Source organism: Dryobates pubescens, chromosome Z (assembly GCF_014839835.1).
Source record: "Dryobates pubescens isolate bDryPub1 chromosome Z, bDryPub1.pri, whole genome shotgun sequence".
Lineage (NCBI taxonomy): Eukaryota > Metazoa > Chordata > Aves > Piciformes > Picidae > Dryobates > Dryobates pubescens.
In genome coordinates, this window is record NC_071657.1 from 138,149,921 (window position 1) to 138,167,287 (window position 17,367).

General features: G+C 51.6%; 1 protein-coding gene across 1 annotated transcript in view; it reads right to left on the reverse strand.

Annotated features, from left to right (window-relative positions):
• PTPRR (protein tyrosine phosphatase receptor type R) overlaps positions 1–17,367 on the reverse strand; it is a 160,274-nt gene that overhangs the window by 16,604 nt on the left and 126,303 nt on the right. The window contains exons 9-10 of the mRNA XM_054178738.1: positions 8,196–8,275; positions 5,857–5,994 (exon numbers count right to left, since the gene is read on the reverse strand). Of these exons, the coding sequence (XP_054034713.1) occupies positions 5,857–5,994; positions 8,196–8,275 (218 nt within the window). The remainder of the gene's footprint in view (positions 1–5,856; positions 5,995–8,195; positions 8,276–17,367) is intronic.

Genomic DNA, 17,367 nt, shown 5'->3' on the forward strand with positions numbered 1-17,367 from the left:
TCATTTCCCTTGACCAAAGTCAGTAATACATGAAGTTCATGTGAGACTCCTGGATAAAGCTTTGTATGGCCATGCCCTAAAATATCACCACAAGAGCTGATTTGTCTCCTTCTCTTAGAGCAGGATGGATCACCCACTGCAGGTGACTGCTGCTCCTCAGTACAGAATAGAATAGAATTAACCAGATTGGAAAAGACCTTTGAGAACATTGTCCAACCTGTCACCCAGCACCATCTCAGCAACTCAACCATGGCACCAAGTGCCTCAGCCAGGCTCTTCTTAAACACTTCCAGGGATGGTGACTCCACCACCTCCCTGGGCAGCACATTCCAGTGGCCAATCTCTCTTGCTGGGAAGAATTTCTTCCTCACATTCAGCCTAAACTTCCCTTGGCACAGCTTGAGACTGTGTCCTCTTGTTCTGGTACTGCTTGCCTGGGAGAGGAGACCAACCCCCACCTGGCTACAACCTCCCTTCAGGGAGTTGGAGAGAGCAAGAAGGTCTCCCCTGAGCCTCCTCTTCTCCAGGCTAAGCAACCCCAGCTCCCTCAGCCTCTCCTCCCAGGGCTGTGCTCCAGACCCCTCCCCAGCCTCCTCGTCCTTCTCTGAACACCTTCCAGCATCTCAACATCTTTCCTAAACTGAGGACTCAAGGTGTGGCCTAACAGGTGCTGAGCACAGGGCACAATGACCTCCCTGCTCCTCCTGGCCACACTGTTCCTGATGCAGGCCAGGATGCCATTGGCCTTCTTGGCCCCTGGGCACACTGCTGGCTCATCCTCTGCCTACTATCAACCACTACCCCCAGGTCCCTCTCTGCCTGGCTGCTCTCCAGCCTGTAGCACTGCATGGGGTTGCTGTGGCCAATGTGTAGAACCTTGGATGTGTTCAATCTCCTGCCCTTGCCCTCTGCCCATCTGCCCAGCCTGTCGAGGTCCCTCTGCAGAGCTCTCCTACCCTCTACCAGATCAACTCCTGCCCCCAGCTTGCTGTCATCTGCAAAATTTACTGATGATGGACTCAATGCCCTCATCCAGATCATCAATAAAGATATTGAACAGGATGGAGCCCAGCACTGATCCCTGGGGCACACCACTGGTGCCTGGCTGCCAGCTGGCTGTGGCACCATTCACCACCACTCTCTGGGCTCAGCCTCCAGCCAGTTCCTAACCCAGCTCAGAGAGCTGCTGTCCCAGCCAGGGGCTGACAGCTTGGCCAGGGGTTTGCTGTGGGGGATGGTGCCTGTGACCAGGGAGAAGGTGAGAAGTGTTTTTCTTCATTAATAACCCTACAATTACAGCCTAGAATCCCAAGTTCCTCATTCTTCTGTTGAGGCAGAAGCTCCTCTGCTGTGGCCTCTCCTTGTGCTGCTGGATTTGCAGTCTGTTCAGACATTGTGCAGCTCTGAGGGCAAGTTCCACAAATTCTGCTTAAGTCCTTAAGCACTGCTCATGCCTGCAGCATTATTCTTGCATACAAATCCATCTCATTGCTAAAGCAGGCCTCAACATCCAAAACAGAAAGAGCATCCAGTAACTTAATGTTCCACCTTCCTTGTCCCCACAGCTGAAATGAACATTTTGCTCTCTACTTTCACATCATATCTTCATCCATCTTACAAGAAGTGCTACCCCAGTGAGTCTTGACCATCTTTTCATCTCCTGGAAGGAAGGAACTCTACCAAACTCCTTTTTCATCATCATTTCTCACAGTTCCCATTGTCACTGCATATTCAGCACATCAGTTTATTGAGCTGGGACACTGATGTCCTAAGTAATTTTACTTTTGCTAAGTAAGTGAAGTTCTTGTGGAGGTTAAGGCTTTTCATAGGTCTCTGATTTGAGAGCTCCTTCATTATACATTACTTTATCAATCACAGTTCTTTAGAGCTCAAATAGAAGAGGCTGATGTGATAGCTGCTGAAGAATGGGGCCTACAGCTGAGTCAGTTATGGGAGCTTAGTACCATAGAATTGTCAGGGTTGGAAGGGACCTCAAGGCTCAGCCAGTTCCAACCCCCCTGCCATGGGCAGGGACACCTCACACCACAGCAGGTTGCTCACAGCCACCTCCAGCCTGGCTGCAAACACCTCCAGGCAGGAGGCTTCCACCACCTCCCTGGGCAACCTGTGCCAGGCTCTCACCACCCTCATGGGGAACAACTTCTTCCTAACATCCAATCTCAATCTCCCCATTTCTAGTGTTGCTCCATCCCCCCCAGTCCTATCCCTCCCTGACACCCTCAAAAGTCCCTCCCCAGCTTTCTTGGAGCCCCCTGCAGATACTGGAAGGCCACAATTAGGTCTCCTCAGAGCCTTCTCCTCTCCAGCCTGCACAACCCCAACTCCCTCAGTCTGTCCTCACAGCAGAGCAGCTCCAGCCCTCTGCTCATCCTTGTGGCCCTTCTCTGGACACCTTCCAGCACCTCCAGATCCTTCCTGGCACAGAGGCTCCAGAACTGGCCCCAGAGCTCCAGCTGTGGTCTCAGCAGAGTGGAGCAGAGGGGCAGAATCCCCTCCCTGGCCCTGCTGGCCACACTTCTCTTGCTGCAGCCCAGAAAGCCAAGCAGAGCCTGGGCTGCAAGTTCATGCTGACAGCTCATATTGAGCTTCTCATCCCCCAGCACCCCAAGTCCTTTGTGCACAGGTGGCTGTGGATGAGTGGAGGAATACACTTTCAGATATGAAGCTATTTGTATTCTGAACATGAAGGAACTAAAGCAGACCAACAGAAAATATCAGGGGCTGTTGTGCACCTGCTCTTGCCTTCCCTGCAAGGAGCAAATCCTTTAACAGTGCTGGAGCTAAGGCTTTTTGGTGGTTTTGGGGGGGTTGGTTTGGTTTATTTTTTGTTTGTTTGTTTTTCTCAGGAGCAAACAAAGTTTCAGGAGGAATCTGCTAAGGGTGGGAGAGTTCTTCAGGTTTCTAGACAGGGCAGGACAGCTTGTGCAAGCAGCCTCTCTGTGTAGCCTGGGAACTCTGTGAGATCCTTCAGCATTTCTTCTGGGAGGAAATTAGCACTGCCAGGCCACAACAATGTGGATAAACAGCAGTGCCTAGAGCCTGTGTAACTCAGGTAAACACAGGGCTTCCTGACAGCCTGGAAACCTTGGGCACTTCTTTCAAGTCATTCTTCTCACACAGTGTCAGGCTCGGAGTGTTTAAATTGTCAGCACTTCCTAAGTGAAATACTTACTGCTTTTGGCCACTTAGGCTGGGGGAAGCTTTCTGGGTTTTAGAATAGAGTAGAATTAACCAGGTTGGAAAAGACCTCAGAGATCATCCAGTCCAACCTATCACCCAGCACCACCTCATCAACTGAACCATGGCACCAAGTGCCTCATCCAGGCTCTTTTTCTCTAGCAGCTTGGACTCCAGGGAAAAGCCAAACTCCTTTATGTCCATCTGCTGGATGATCAGAGGATGATCAGAGGGCTGGAGCACCTCTCCTATGAGGACAGACTGAAGGAGTTGGGGCTGTTCAGTCTGGAGAAGAGAAGGCTTTGAGGAGACCTCATTGTGGCCTTCCAGGATCTGAAGGGGGCTACAAGAAAGCTGGGGAGGGACTGCTCAGGATCTCAGGTAGTGATAGGACTAGGGGGAATGGAATGAAGCTGGAGGTGGGGAGATTCAGGCTGGAGGTGAGGAGGAAGTTCTTCCCCATGAGAGTGGTGAAGCCCTGGGATGGGTTGTCCAGGGAGGTGGTTGGGGCCCTGTCCCTGGAGGTGTTTAAGCCCAGGCTGGACGAGGCTCTGGGCAGCCTGATCTAGTGTGGGGTGTCCCTGCCCATGGCAGGGGGGTTGGCACTAGATGATCCTTGTGGTCCCTTCCAACCCTGACTGATACTATGATGTCTCTTTTGTCCACAAGCCCTGTAAATCACTTCCCAGTCTCACAGTACATTAAAGGTGGGAGGGGACCTCCAGAGCTCATCCAGTCCAACCCCCCCTGCCAGGGCAGCATCACCCAGGGCAGTCCACACAGGAATGCATCCAGGTGGGGTTGGAAAGGCTCCAGAGAAGGAGACTCCACAGCCTCTCTGGGCAGCCTGCTCCAGGGCTCTGGAACCCTCACACCAAAGAAGTTTCTCCTCATGCTGAGCTGAAACCTTCTCTGGTCAAGTTTGTCTCCATTGCTCCTTGGCTTATTGCTGTGCACCACCCACAAGAGCTTGGCCCCCTCCCCTTGACCCCCAGCCCTCAGCTCTTGAGAGACATTGATCAGATCCCTCTCAGCCTTCTCTTCTCAAGACACTTCTTTAACACTGGATCTTCCAGAACAGAGCTTTGTGTTGGCCCTCTGCATGAGGGAGTGATTCTTTTGTTCCTGATGTCTGACAGCCACAAATATGGCCTCTGGCACCAGCAAGGAAAGCCTGGCAACAATTTACATCAATACTAAATGAAGTTCTTAAAGCTGCAGTTGGGAATGGATCCAAAGTCACAAAATGTGTAACAGGGAAGAAGGTAGAAGGCCATTAGCAATTAAAATCCAACTGTCATCTCTACTTTGTACCAAGGTGGAAGAGTATTTCCATTCTGGCTAAGGGCCTCCAGAAGATCTGAAACACCTGGAATGGATTCAAGGCCTGCTGTTAGAGCACACTGCAAACCTGAACCAAGTCAGGAAACCTCCACTCATAGCTCTCACCATCTACTCTTTGTGCACCAGAAGGTAAGCAGCAGCACAGAGGTGACCCACAGACATGTGAGCTGTTTCTTAAAACTACAAAGGCAACAGCACACATCTAGGAAATGGGATTGCTTTGTGCCTCTTTCAAACACACCTCTTATGATTGCTGTGCTGTTCACAGCATCACAGAATGACTGAGGATGGAACAGACCTCTGAGCTCACCAAGCCCAGCCTGGGACCTAACCCCACCACACCAACCAGACCATGGCACTGAGTGCCACATCTAAGCTTGCCTTAAACACCTCCAGGGATGGAAACTCCACCACCTCCCTGGGCAGCCCATCCCAGTCTCTCATTCCCCTTTCCATCAGGAAGTGCTTCCTAACATCCAACCTAACCCTCCCCTGGCACAGCTTCAGGCCATGCCCTCTCCTCTTGTCACAAGCTGCCTGGCACAAGAGCCTGACCCCCACCTGACTGCAGCTTCCCTTCAGGGACTTGTAGAGAGTGATAAGGTCCCCCCTGAGCCTCCTCTTCTCCAGGCTGAACACCCCCAGCTCCCTCAGCCTCTCCTCATCACTTTCCCTCCAGTCCCTTCCCCAGGCTGGTTGCTCTCCTCTGGACCTGCTGCAGCACCTCAAGATCTCTCTGGCAGGGAGGGCCCAGAGCTGCACACAGTGCTCCAGCTGAGGCCTCCCCAGTGCCCAGCACAGGGCAGAATTCCATCCCTGCTCCTGCTGGCCACACTCTTCCTGATCCAAGCCAAGATGCCATTGGCCTTCCCTGCCCCCTGGGCACACTGCTGGCTCCTGTTCAGCTGTTGTCCCCCAGCACTGCCAGGTCCCTCTCTGCCAGGCTGCTCTCCAGCCACTCATCCCCAGTCTGCAGCACTGCATGGGGTCATTGTGCCCAGGGTGCAGGACCCTGCCCTTGGCCTTGGTAAACCTCATCCTGTTGGCCACCCAGCCTGACCAGCGCTCTCTGAAGTGCCTTCTTACCTTCCAGCAGATCCACACTGCCCCCAGCTCGGTGTCTGCTGCCAATTTACTAACAGTAGAGGGAGTTCCAGTTGGTATATTTGGCTACCTCAACATTACTTTTCCTATGGTCCATTAGCAGCCTGTTTCAAGAGCTGGCTACCTGCTAGCTTCCATCCATCTCTGCTGAGGGTCTTCCTCCAGCATGCAGCTCTAGGAATGTTTTTGCAGTGTGGCTGGTTGTCATACCTCATTTTTTTCTTTCAGCTTTGTGATCATAACAATGACAGGGCTGTCTTCTTGCCAAACCATCTGCCAGAAATCATTCACTGTGTTAATCATGGGTCCCTGAGTTGCAATGAAAGCCTTCTCTTTCCCTCCATACCCCTGGTTTGGAAACAGATACAAGAGCATTTAGGTTAAATTCAGGTGGCTGAGCAAACCTGCAGGTGAAGGTGCTGAAAGAGGAGAAACCTGGACCTGAAATCAAGAGAGAAAAGAAGTTATCTGAGCTGAAAGCATTTAACAGTGAGAGCAGAGCAGGTCAGAGCATTTCCAGCACAACAGTTTTTCCTCTGGAAACTACTGAAATGGTCCTGAGAATACAGCAACCCCTCTCACATTTCCCTGCTTACTTAGCTGATTTTTTCATCCAAAGCACTGGGGCTTTCCTTCACCCAGCAGTACTTGAATCCAGCATTGATGTTGCTGCAGTGTTTACAAGATTAAGTTTCCAGTCAGCAAGCCACAGGAAAAACAAACCAAACCAACACCAAAACCAACAGCTAAACAAAAAAACCACCCAACTATAAAACTGCTTTCTACCACAGGAAAAAAGATTTCAACTCCATGAAGGCTTTGTGGAGTCAAAGGCTCTGCTCTGTGTCTTTGCTAAGGGAGAAGCACCTCCATGAGGCCTTAAAGGAGGGACTGCAGATCAGTGCAGGGAGCCCTGAGACACAGCAGTGTGTAGGAAGGAGGAAAAGGGTCAGGCAAAAAAGGGGGAAAGCAAGAAGAAACAGGCACAACAAGAGACTGCCCTTCTTACTTTTCAAGTGAGAAGGACTTGGGAGGTGGTGCAGGGGCAGCATGCCCAAGTGCAATGCAGATCAGGAGAGCCAGGCAATGTATAAAGGAGATGAGTGAATGGGAAGCAGCTGGAGCTGGTGTGGGAGAGCCTCTGGCCATGGCTCTTCCTTTTGGGTGCCTTTCTCCCTGGCACTGTTACTCATTGCATTCATCAATGGGACAGATCCTCAGCTGGTACAAGCAGTCCTCTTTCTGCTCCCCAGTCTGCCTCTGTCCAGGACAGCTCTGCAAGCCTCAGGATGTTGCATACAGGGGTGTGAAATTTTGTTTTATTGCTGGGCTGTACTTCTTCTGCAGTTGCTGACATTTCAACCAGTGTCAGTTGCACCACCTGAAGGGGGAAAAGGGAGACCTCAGAGGGCTCAAAACGTGGCCTGGCTGACTGGAGAGCTGCTCTCCAAAGAGAACTGCTCTGCTTAGTTGCATGATGATGATGCCTTTTCATCAGGATGTGAAGTGAGGCAGGGTAAGGGGTCTGGGGCATGTGTTTGCTCATGCACTGTTAGCTAGGTAAGCAACACCACTGCAGAGCTCTGGGGCCAAATTTCAGTTCACCCATTCAACTTATTCCAGCTGAGGATCTGGGACACAACTCAAACCAAAACATTTCATTTTGCAGGTGGAGGACTGCACTCTTTAAAACATGACTGAAGTATCAGAGTACATTGGAGGTTAGAAAGGACCTCCAGAGCTCATCCAGTCCAACCCCCCTGCCAGAGCAGCATCACCCAGGGGAGTCCACACAGGAATGCATCCAGCTGGGTTTTGAATGTGTCCAGAGAAGGAGACTCCACAAGCAGTACTTTCTTAGTAGACTGCTCACTGTGTGGCAAGAAGGCTCTGGCTGCTGCTGTCTTATCAAGGATGGTAACACAGCTGGCAGAAATGATGCTCATCCCGTAGCCATTTGGTATAGGGAGCACAATGTGAATGAGGATATGTGCTGCTGTGCATGTGTAGAGTTAAACACATCTCCTGATGCTCCTTTTCACAGACTGTTACAGTATTTATCTAATCACTTAACTGCTAATGTCAGGACTGTCAAGAGGTACAGTTCCACATCACCACTCAGCTTGTTTGTGGGTAATATGACTGCAGTGAGCAACCACACAGCTGATACTGCTCTTTACTCTGATCTTGTTACCAAAATGCTGGTCCAAAGGCAACCCTCTTCCTTACTACAGAGCAGTAGGACATTATCAGATGGTAAAAGCTGAAGCAAACAACTAGCAATGCATCTGTTTCTTGATGGTTTTCATCAGCCAGCTGACAAATTGTTTTCTTAGTGCAGCCATTTGGGTACCTTCATGGCTGGGTGGTCTCTGTTGCAAACAGCTCATGAAGCTTTGTTTCTCTCACACCAATGTGGGCAAAAAGTGTTAGGAGCTCTCAGTGAAGATGGGTAGGAGTCAAATGAGTGGCACCTTGGCAAAACCAGCTGTCCATGTGGACCATCAAACACTGTCCCCAAAGCACATGAAGAGTGTCCATTTACTTACCCTAATGTAGTTAGCATTTATGTAGGTACTCAGGGAGTCAGATGGATTTTTGGGTTTCAAATACACTCTGCTTAGAGGATCTAAGAGCACAGGGAAGAGGGAAAGTGAAAAGAAAACCCATAGTTAGAAGATTCCTCTAGAGATTCAAAGACTTATAGAAGAAAACAATCTACTGTTACTTGGGCTTTCAAGCACTAAACCATTATGCACCACATTGTTGCCTCTGCAAAGGCACGAGTAACTACAGGAGCTCTACACTGCCCAGTGATGGGCTGCACACAAGTATCTCAGCAAGCTGGGGACATGAAAGCAGGGTCACTATCAACTGGGGTGTCAGCAAGTTGTGCCACCTACTCCACATGAGGGTCCCTTCAAGGAGCAGTAGCCACGAACAGCAAGGCTGCAACTAGATGATCTTTCAGGTCCCTTCCAACCCAAACCAGTCTATGATTCTGTGACTCAGATCCTGGCCAGTGTCCCACAAGGTCTAACCTGCCTGTGCTGAGTATCATCCAGCCCAGACTTCTCTGCAACCTGCCTCAGATCATTGTAGAGAGTTAAACAATGACACCAGCTCCTTTGGAGTCAACTTTGCTGTCTTTGCTTGAAGCTGTACTGTTCCAGTGACTACAGCTGGCTTCCAACTGAGAAGAGCTCTGTGTTCCAACTGAAATCAGCTATGTGTTTTGTATACCAGTTTAGGTTTGCTGTGAGGGACTGGAGTAGGTAATCTATACCCTCCCCTTCAGTCTCTCTGTTCTCATCTGACACAGCTTGTGACCACTTGTGTAGGCTAAACTGGAGAGATGATGGCAAACCACAAGGATAATTCCCTTCATGCTCTTCTTGCCTTCACTGTCCTGGGATGATCTAGCAGAGAGCAGGGGGCAGCTCTGTTGTGTAAAGAGCTGGGGTTACTAAACCCCTCCTGTGAAGGCAGTTTTTGCTTGCTTAGTTGTGAAGGACAAGCAAAATGAGCAAGGATGTGACCCCCATGTGTAACCCTTGTGGAATTCAAGCCAGTGAGTTCTCAGTTTCAGAAAGGGAGGTGGTGAAGGGAAGTGAGGTGCCTCTGCTGTGACTGTCCAGGGGCACACTTCTACTGCCTTCACACTTTTTGTTTTCTGGGAGGAAACCCCCCAACTTCTACTGTTAACAAAGCTACCTGGGTATATTTCTGCACTGAGAAATGAAAGATGCACCTTCTGGCAACTGGCTTCCTTAGTTTGAATCAGCAGCTTGTGGGCAGTGCCCTACAGACACTCATGGCTTGTCCATGATCTCTGCAGAGTTGCTTTGCTGAGTGCAGTCTGCATCTCCAAAGATACATCCATGGATGCTGCACTGGAGGGTGGTAAGATGCCTTGGCTTTAAGGAGCAGACAGATGCTCTCTACACCTCCCCAGAGGAGTAACTCCACACAGGATTGGAAGGAACTGGAGCTGTAAATGGAAGTGCTATTCACAACTATAGATGCAACAGTCCAAAACTGTACAAAATACAGCAGTTCATACTTAGCCTCCAATCTGGGCTTTACCAAGATCTCACTAGGCCAGAAACTTCCCAAAACCTTCCCCCAAACCAGGCTTCAATACCCCAGACCTCAAATGTCTCTCCCCTCCCCCCAGCCTCAGTGCCTCCCTACCCAGGCCCAAATGATGCAGTAAAAATTAGCCCTGCCAAGGCTGAGCCAGGACACAAACCTTGCCCTGCAGAGCAGAGATGAGAAAGTCTGTGCCAAGAGGAGAGAGAGGGGGAGAAGAAGGGGCTGAACGACCTGTGCTGGTCCTTTATAAAGGGGAGGTGCAGGCATCATGGGAATGAAATAACAGAAGCTGACACTTCCCAGTCCACCTCCTTGCAGCTCTCTGGCACCTTTCAACTCCATGGTTAAGAGATCCAAGTTCTTAAGGCCATCACATTAGAGACCAGGATTTATTGCATGGCCCTGCTGCTTATGCAAGAAATGTGTAATTGATGTACAAGTGCTGTGTCTTCAGAGCTGGTTCATCCTGTTCCTAAGAACCAGATAAAACCTTTGCAAATCAGAGGAAGAGGAGGGACGATCCCAACCCTACTTTATGTCCTTTTCCCACCGAGGGTCACAGGAGAGCCTTGGACAGGAGTGGAGGCTCTGCAGGGCCCAGCCTGGGTGTTTTGAAGGGTCTTTCTTAAAGTGTGCAAGTGCATGCAGGGCTTCCAAGGCAAAGCCTGTGCGGGGAAGCCTCGGCCTCTGCCTCAACAGCCCAACACCAACCCTACTTAACTCCTGCTGGAATCTCTCTGGAGTAACTTTCCCAACTTTTTCACTTACAACTTTTTTTTCCTCTCCCCCCCCTTAACAATAGGAGGACAGGAAACCTCTCATTCCTTTTCAGCACGGAGTGATTATTAGCCATTTCCACAAACGCCTCAGGCTCTGTGGCTTCCGCTGCCTCGCACAATGCCTCTGCTGCGGCTACAGCTTGACCCCTACCTTAAAAAACCTCTTCCAAGCAGACTCAACAGCCAGCTCAATTACCGTGGCTCCAGATAAGCCTCTCTGTTACTAAGGAGCAGCCAAATCAGCTTCACATTCACGAAGCCTCCTTCCAACTCCAACCAACGAAAGAAACGCTGCTTCCCAAAGGGAATCTTCCCTGAATGGACAGTCCTGAGCAGCTATGAAATAGGCAAGGGCTGTGAATTCAGCTCTGGAATGAGGGAAACCTCAGGGCTGCTACAGATCCAGAGCCACTAAGCGACCATCAGACACAAATGGAAGCAATTAGCTTCCTCCTGAATGACAAATACCTTTGAGGGAGCAATCTTCCTCACGGATGGCGAAGTCTGAGGGTCTGAGGCTGCAGCAGAAAGACACAGAGGGTGGCTGCAAGGCTGAATTCATCCATGTAAAGCATCTCGAAACACAGCAGAGCTGCTAAGCACTTACAGATACTAACACAAAAGTGTCTCCCGCAGTCTTGCCTGAGGCAGAATTCCTGCTGCTGGCTGTTGTGTATCTGGGAAGTCTGGAATGGCTCTCCCATTAGAGCGGGAGAAACTTCCTCCAGCTGTCTCTGACAACTCAATATTGGCCTGAATTTAGCAGCCTGGGGGAGCAGGAGGGTGCTAAAGGGGCTCTAGCTGGCCTCCCTCAGACTGCCAGGTGCAGGGAACGAGCAGGGCTGCATGGTGGCATTGCTGGACAGCCTCCCCCAGTGCCATCATTGCTGAAGCATCATCCACTCCGTGAACACCACTGGGTCATGGAGACATGGAGCTGCGGGCTTTGTCCCAGTGCAAAGGCTGAGTGCCTTCTACAGGGGTCATTTCTTATCCCTCCATTTCAGCTGCTACTCTTTGCTGAGTGCTTCAGGACACAGGCATGTCTGCATTTCCAGCATTTCCAGGATAAGCAGAATAGAATAAACCAGCTTGGAAGAGACCTCAGAGATCATCACATCTAACCCATCATCCAACACCACCTAATCAACTAGACCACGGCACCAAGCACCCTATCAAGTCTCCTCCTGAACACCTCCAGGGATGGTGACTCCACCACCTCCCCAGGCAGCCCATTCCAATGGGCAATCACTCTTTCTGTGTAGAACTTCTTCCTAACCTCCAGCCTAAACCTCCCCTGGCACAGCTTGAGACTGTGTCCTCTTGTTCTGGTGTTGCTTGCCTGGCAGAAGAGACCAACCTCTGCCTGGCTACAACCTCCCTTCAGGGAGTTGTAGAGAACAAGAAGGTCTCCCCTGAGCCTCCTCTTCCCCAGGCTAAGCAACCCCAGCTCCCTCAGCCTCTCCTCACAGGGCTGTGCTCCAGACCCCTCCCCAGCTTTGTTGCCCTTCTCTGGACACCTTCCAGCAGCTCAACATCTTTCCTAACCTGAGGGGCCCAGAACTGGACACAGGACTCAAGGTGTGGCCTAACCAGTGCTGAGCACAGGGCACAATGACTTCCCTGCTCCTGCTGGCCACACTGCTCCTGATGCAGGCCAGGATACCCTTGGCCCTCTTGGCCCCCTGGGCACACTGCTGGCTCATGTTCAGCCTACCATCAACCAGTACCCCCAGGTCCCTCTCTGCCTGGCTGCTCTCAGCCACTCTGACCCCAGCCTGTAGCAGTGCATGGGGTTGCTGTGGCCAAAGAGCACTTGGCACTTGGATGTGTAATCACAGAGTCACAGAAACATTCAGCTTGGAAAAGAGCCTCAGGATAACCAAGGCCAGCCCAGAACCCTGCTCTGCAAGGCTCACCCCTAAACCACAGCCCCAAGCACCACAGCCAAACCCCCTGCAAACACAGCCAGGCTTGGGGACTCCACCACCTCCCTGCCCAGCACATTCCAAGCCCTCACCACTCTTGCCTGAAAAAAAGCTTTCCTCATGTCCAGTCTGAACCTCCCCAGGGGCAGCTTGAGGCCATTCCCTCTTCTTCTGTCACTACTGACCTGGGAGCAGAGCCCAGCACCAACCTCTCCACCACCTCCTTGCAGGGAGCTGTAGAGAGCCAGGAGGTCTCCCCTCAGCCTCCTCTCTTTCCCACTAACCATCCCCAGCTCCTTCAGTTGCTCTTCATCAGATTTCTTCTCCAAGCCCTTCCCAGCTTCCTTGCCCTCCTCTGCCCTGGCTCCAGCACCTCTCTACCTCTCCTGTATTGAGGTGCCCAAATATGTTACTGCAGATCCAGCCCTAGTGGCCTTGCCAACAGCAGGAGTGAAATGCTGTGAGAAAGGTTCTCCTTACCACATTTCTGCTTGGGGAGCAGGGAAGGAAGGCAAAACCTTTGTGAGGCAGAATGTCCTCACTGGCAGCCCCAAAGATCATAAATCTTTCAGATATTCAAACCTCTTGAAATTCATCCACCTCTGTCCTGCCTGCTTTTGAATTAAGGATACTGGTTCTCCCAGGCAACCAGAACAAGAGGACACATTCTCAAGCTGTGCCAGGGGAGGTTTAGACTGGATCTTAGATAGAATTTCTTCCCAGCAAGAGAGATTGGCCACTGGAATGTGCTGCCCAGGGAGGTGGTGGAGTCACCATCCCTGGAGGTGTTTATGAAGAGCCTGGCTGAGGCACTTGGTGCCATGGTCTGGTTGATTAGGTAGGGTTGGGTGATAGGTTGGACTGGGTGAATTTGGAAGTCTCCTCCAATGTGGCTGACTCTGTGACTGTGTGGTTCAGTGGTTCTGTGGATGGCAGAGGGAATGCAGGTGAAGGATGCAGAGAGGGGCTTAACAGGAGCAGTGAGTAGGGTCACAGGCAAGAGGAAGCATGGAGAAAGAGTGAATTTAAGGAATGGCTCAGCCCCTTGCTTCTGCTTCCCACCTGTCCTCTCATTGTATTAGCACATCATTCCACAGCAAGTAACACTTAGAACACTTGAAGAGGCACCCTGGTGTTTGTGTGAGAGCTCTGGCTATGTTACCCTGCAGCTGAAACACCTTCCTGCAAGGGGGAACATTTCCTGCACTTTGCAGTGTTCCATATATAGAACAATTCTCCTTAGGCATTCATTTGACCCCACAGGAGTGTGTCTGGCTGGGTGCTAGTGTGCAACTGACCTCAGGCACCCTGCTGTGCAGTTATCTCTTAGGAGAGGAGGACATGCTCCACAGCACAGAGGGTGGAGCTGGCAGCAGTGGGCATTTTTAGGAGCTCCACCATCACTTGTCACCACAGGTGCCCTGGCTCCAGGGACACACCCAGCACTGGGAATGGAAAAGCTGATGTGGATGTACCAAGCAGTGGGTTGATATCATCTGAGCAGGAAACCAGGACAACTGGGCTCTTTAATTACTCCAATCATTTCCAAACCCACTCAGACTGGGAGTGGGGTGGGGTGTGTGACTCTGTGAGTGTACCTCACAGCATCCCAGGTTGGAAGGGACCTCTGGAGATCTTCCAGTGCAAGCCCCCTGCCAGAGCAGGAGCATAGAATCCAGCACAGGTCACACAGGAACACATCCAGACAGGGCTGGGAAGGCTCCAGACAAGGGGACTCCACAACCTCTGTGGGCAGCCTGCTCCAGGGCTCTGGCACCCTCACAGTAAAGACTTCATGTTGAGGTGGAACCTCCTGTGCAGTAGCTGACATCCACTGTCCCTTCTCAGTGACAGGCTGGACTTGATGATCTTTGAGGTCTCTTCCAACCTTGGTGATTCTGTGATTCTCCTATCCCAGGGCACAGTGAGCAGAGGCTGTCCCTGCCCCTTCCTTCCTGACCCCCAGCCCTCAGCTATTGATAGACATTGATTAGGTCACAGAATCACAGAACATTAGAGGTTGGAAGGGACCTCCAGAGATCATCCAATCCAACCCCCTGCCAGAGCAGCATCACCCAGGGTAGCCAACACAGGAATGCATCCAGCTGGGGTTGGAAAGGCTCCACAGGAGGAGACTCCACAACCTCTCTGGGCAGCCTGCTCCAGGGCTCTGCCACCCTCACACCAAAGAAGTTTCTCCTCATGTGGAGCTGAAACCTTCTCTGGTCAAGTTTGTCTCCATTGCTCCTTGACTTATTGCTGTGCACCACCCACAAGAGCTTGGCCCCCTCCCCTTGACCCCCAGCCCTCAGCTATTGATAGACATTGATCAGATCCCTCTCAGCCTTCTCCTCTCCAGACTCAGCAGCCCCAGGGCTCTCAGCCTCTCCTCCCCAGGCAGTGCTGCAGTCCCTTCAGCATCCTTGTAGCCCTCCCTTGGACTCTCCTCAGCAGATCCCTGTCCCTCTTGAACTGTGGAGCCCAGACCTGGGTGCAATATTCCAGGTGAGGTCCCACTCACCAGGGCAGAGTGATGAGTCAGCTCATACAGCTCAACCCTCAAAATACCTTCTTTGAACAAGCCTGGTGCTAACACACCACAGACCTTGTGATTTCTCTCAGGGTTACAAAGTGCCTGACAGGGAGTAGCTGTGGGGCACACCAGTAGTGTGGCTGGACTGAGAATGTGCTGTGGAGTCAGCAGCATGTCCTGGCTAACTGGAGGTGGAAACACCAAGGCCTGTTGGTTCTCAGAGCTCATCAGCATCAGCCACAGCCCAGCTGTCATGTCCCAATTCAAAACACATGCTGCAGTGAAAGAGGACTCACTGCACTGGCAAGGCCTTGCTGATGGCCAAGCTGATGCTGGCTGGAGCAGCTTGGAGGCAAGATGCTATGGGAAGGGAGAACTCCCTCCAAAAATCCACCCACCAGGCAGGGGGAGGCTTGGCCAGAGCCTGGCCCCGCTGCAGCTGAAGGCACAAGCCCTGCTGTCGTCAAAGGGGTCAGCATTTCACCCTCTGTGTACATCCTGTTGACACTGGGCCAGACTCTAGGGAGCACTGAATTTTCTGATTACTTGGCATGTAAACTGCATTCAGTTACTTGCTTGCTTTAATTGCCTTCAAACTCCTCAACTGCACAGAGGGCTGGAGCTGCTCTCCTGTGAGGACAGCTTGAGAGAGCAGTCTGGAGAAGAGAAGGCTCCAAGGAGACCTCATTGTGTCCTTGCAGTATCTGAAGGGGGCTCCAAGAAAGCTGGGGAGGGACTTCTGAGGCTGTCAGGGAGGGATAAGACTGGGGGGAATGAAACAAAACTAGAAGTGGGTAGATTGAGAGTGGATGTTAGGAAGTTGTTCCCCATGAGGGTGGTGAGAGCCTGGCACAGGCTGCCCAGGGAGGTCGTGGAAGCCTCATCCCTGGAGGTGTTTGCAGCCAGGCTGGATGTGGTTGTGAGCAACCTGCTGCAGTGTGAGGTGTCCCTGGCCATTGTAGGAGGCTTGGAACTGGCTACTCCTTGAGGTCCATTCCAACCCTGACAGTGCTGTGATTCTACTTGGATGTGCACAGCCATTGGTCACAGCAGATGAACCAACCTTGGGAAAAAATGGCCATTTTCCTGGGGGCTGAATGGAAGTGAGGACTGCACCCAGAGAGTCTCTTTCCCAGCTGCACATCACATTTCTGAAACACATTCAGTGGCTGAAGGCCATTAAGTGCTCATTAACTTGACTGCAAGGCCTTGGTGGGATGGGAACAAATCACAGTGGGTTCAGGCAGGCTGAGAGCCACCCTGCCAAGTAAGTGTGTGAGTCTGCATGGCTAGCAGCACAGAATCACAGTTTCAGGGGCTGGAAGGGACCCCCAAAGCCCATCCAGCCCAAACCCCCCTGCCAGAGCAGGAGCACCTAGAGCAGATCACACAGCAACACATCCAGGTTTGAATCTCTCCAGAGAGAGATTCCACAACCCCCCTGGGCAGCCTGCTCCAGGGCTCTGCCACCCTCACAGGGAAGGTATTTTCCCTCCTGCTTCCATGGAGCTCCCTGTGCCTCAACTTCTCGTGCTGTAATCGGGCATCCCTGGGCAGAGCCTGGCTCCATGCTCCTGGCACACAGCACAGGCCTACAGGAACATTACAGAGGTGATTAGAAACCAAAGCTCCAGCTGACAGGACATGGTGCCACGTACTGCATGCTCCTCATTCCAGACCTAAGCCAAGGGATGTGTTTACATTTTTCTGTGGGAGTGCCCTCCACCATTTGGAGTCTCTGAACTCTGTCCCTTTGGTGATGTCAAAACCCACGGAGGCTCAGCCATTCCTGGCTATATTTAGTGCAATGTTACAACATCTGCAGTCTGCTTTGGGCCTGACCACAAGCCCAGGGTGCTTAATGAAAGAGAAAGGGAATAGCTCATTACTCACCCACAAATGCCCTCAACATAGCTGCATTTCAGAGAAACTTATTTGGAACCAACACTACTCCGCTGATTGAGACAAAGCAATTGTTCCTTGGCCAGAAGGAGATGTTCTGGGCCACTAAAACCCCAGAGGTAGTGCAGCAAAGCAGCAGCGTGCTCACAGCAACGTGGAGGCAGCATGGTGTCAGAGTGCTTGCCTCACTAATGTAACCAGATTTCCACAAAGCCATCTGGCACATGGATAAGGGAACAAAACATGACTCAGCCATCAGAGGGCTCACAAAGATGGAAGTCCACTATGTGAATCATGGAATCATAGAAGTGTCAGGGATGGAAGGGACCTCAAGGAGCAGCCAGTCCCAATGCCCCAGCAGGTTGCTCACAGCCACATCCAGCCTGGCTGCAAACACCTCCAGGCAGGAGGCTTCCACCACCTCCCTGGGCAGCCTGTGCCAGGCTCTCACCACCCTCATGGGGAACAACTTTTTCCTAACAGC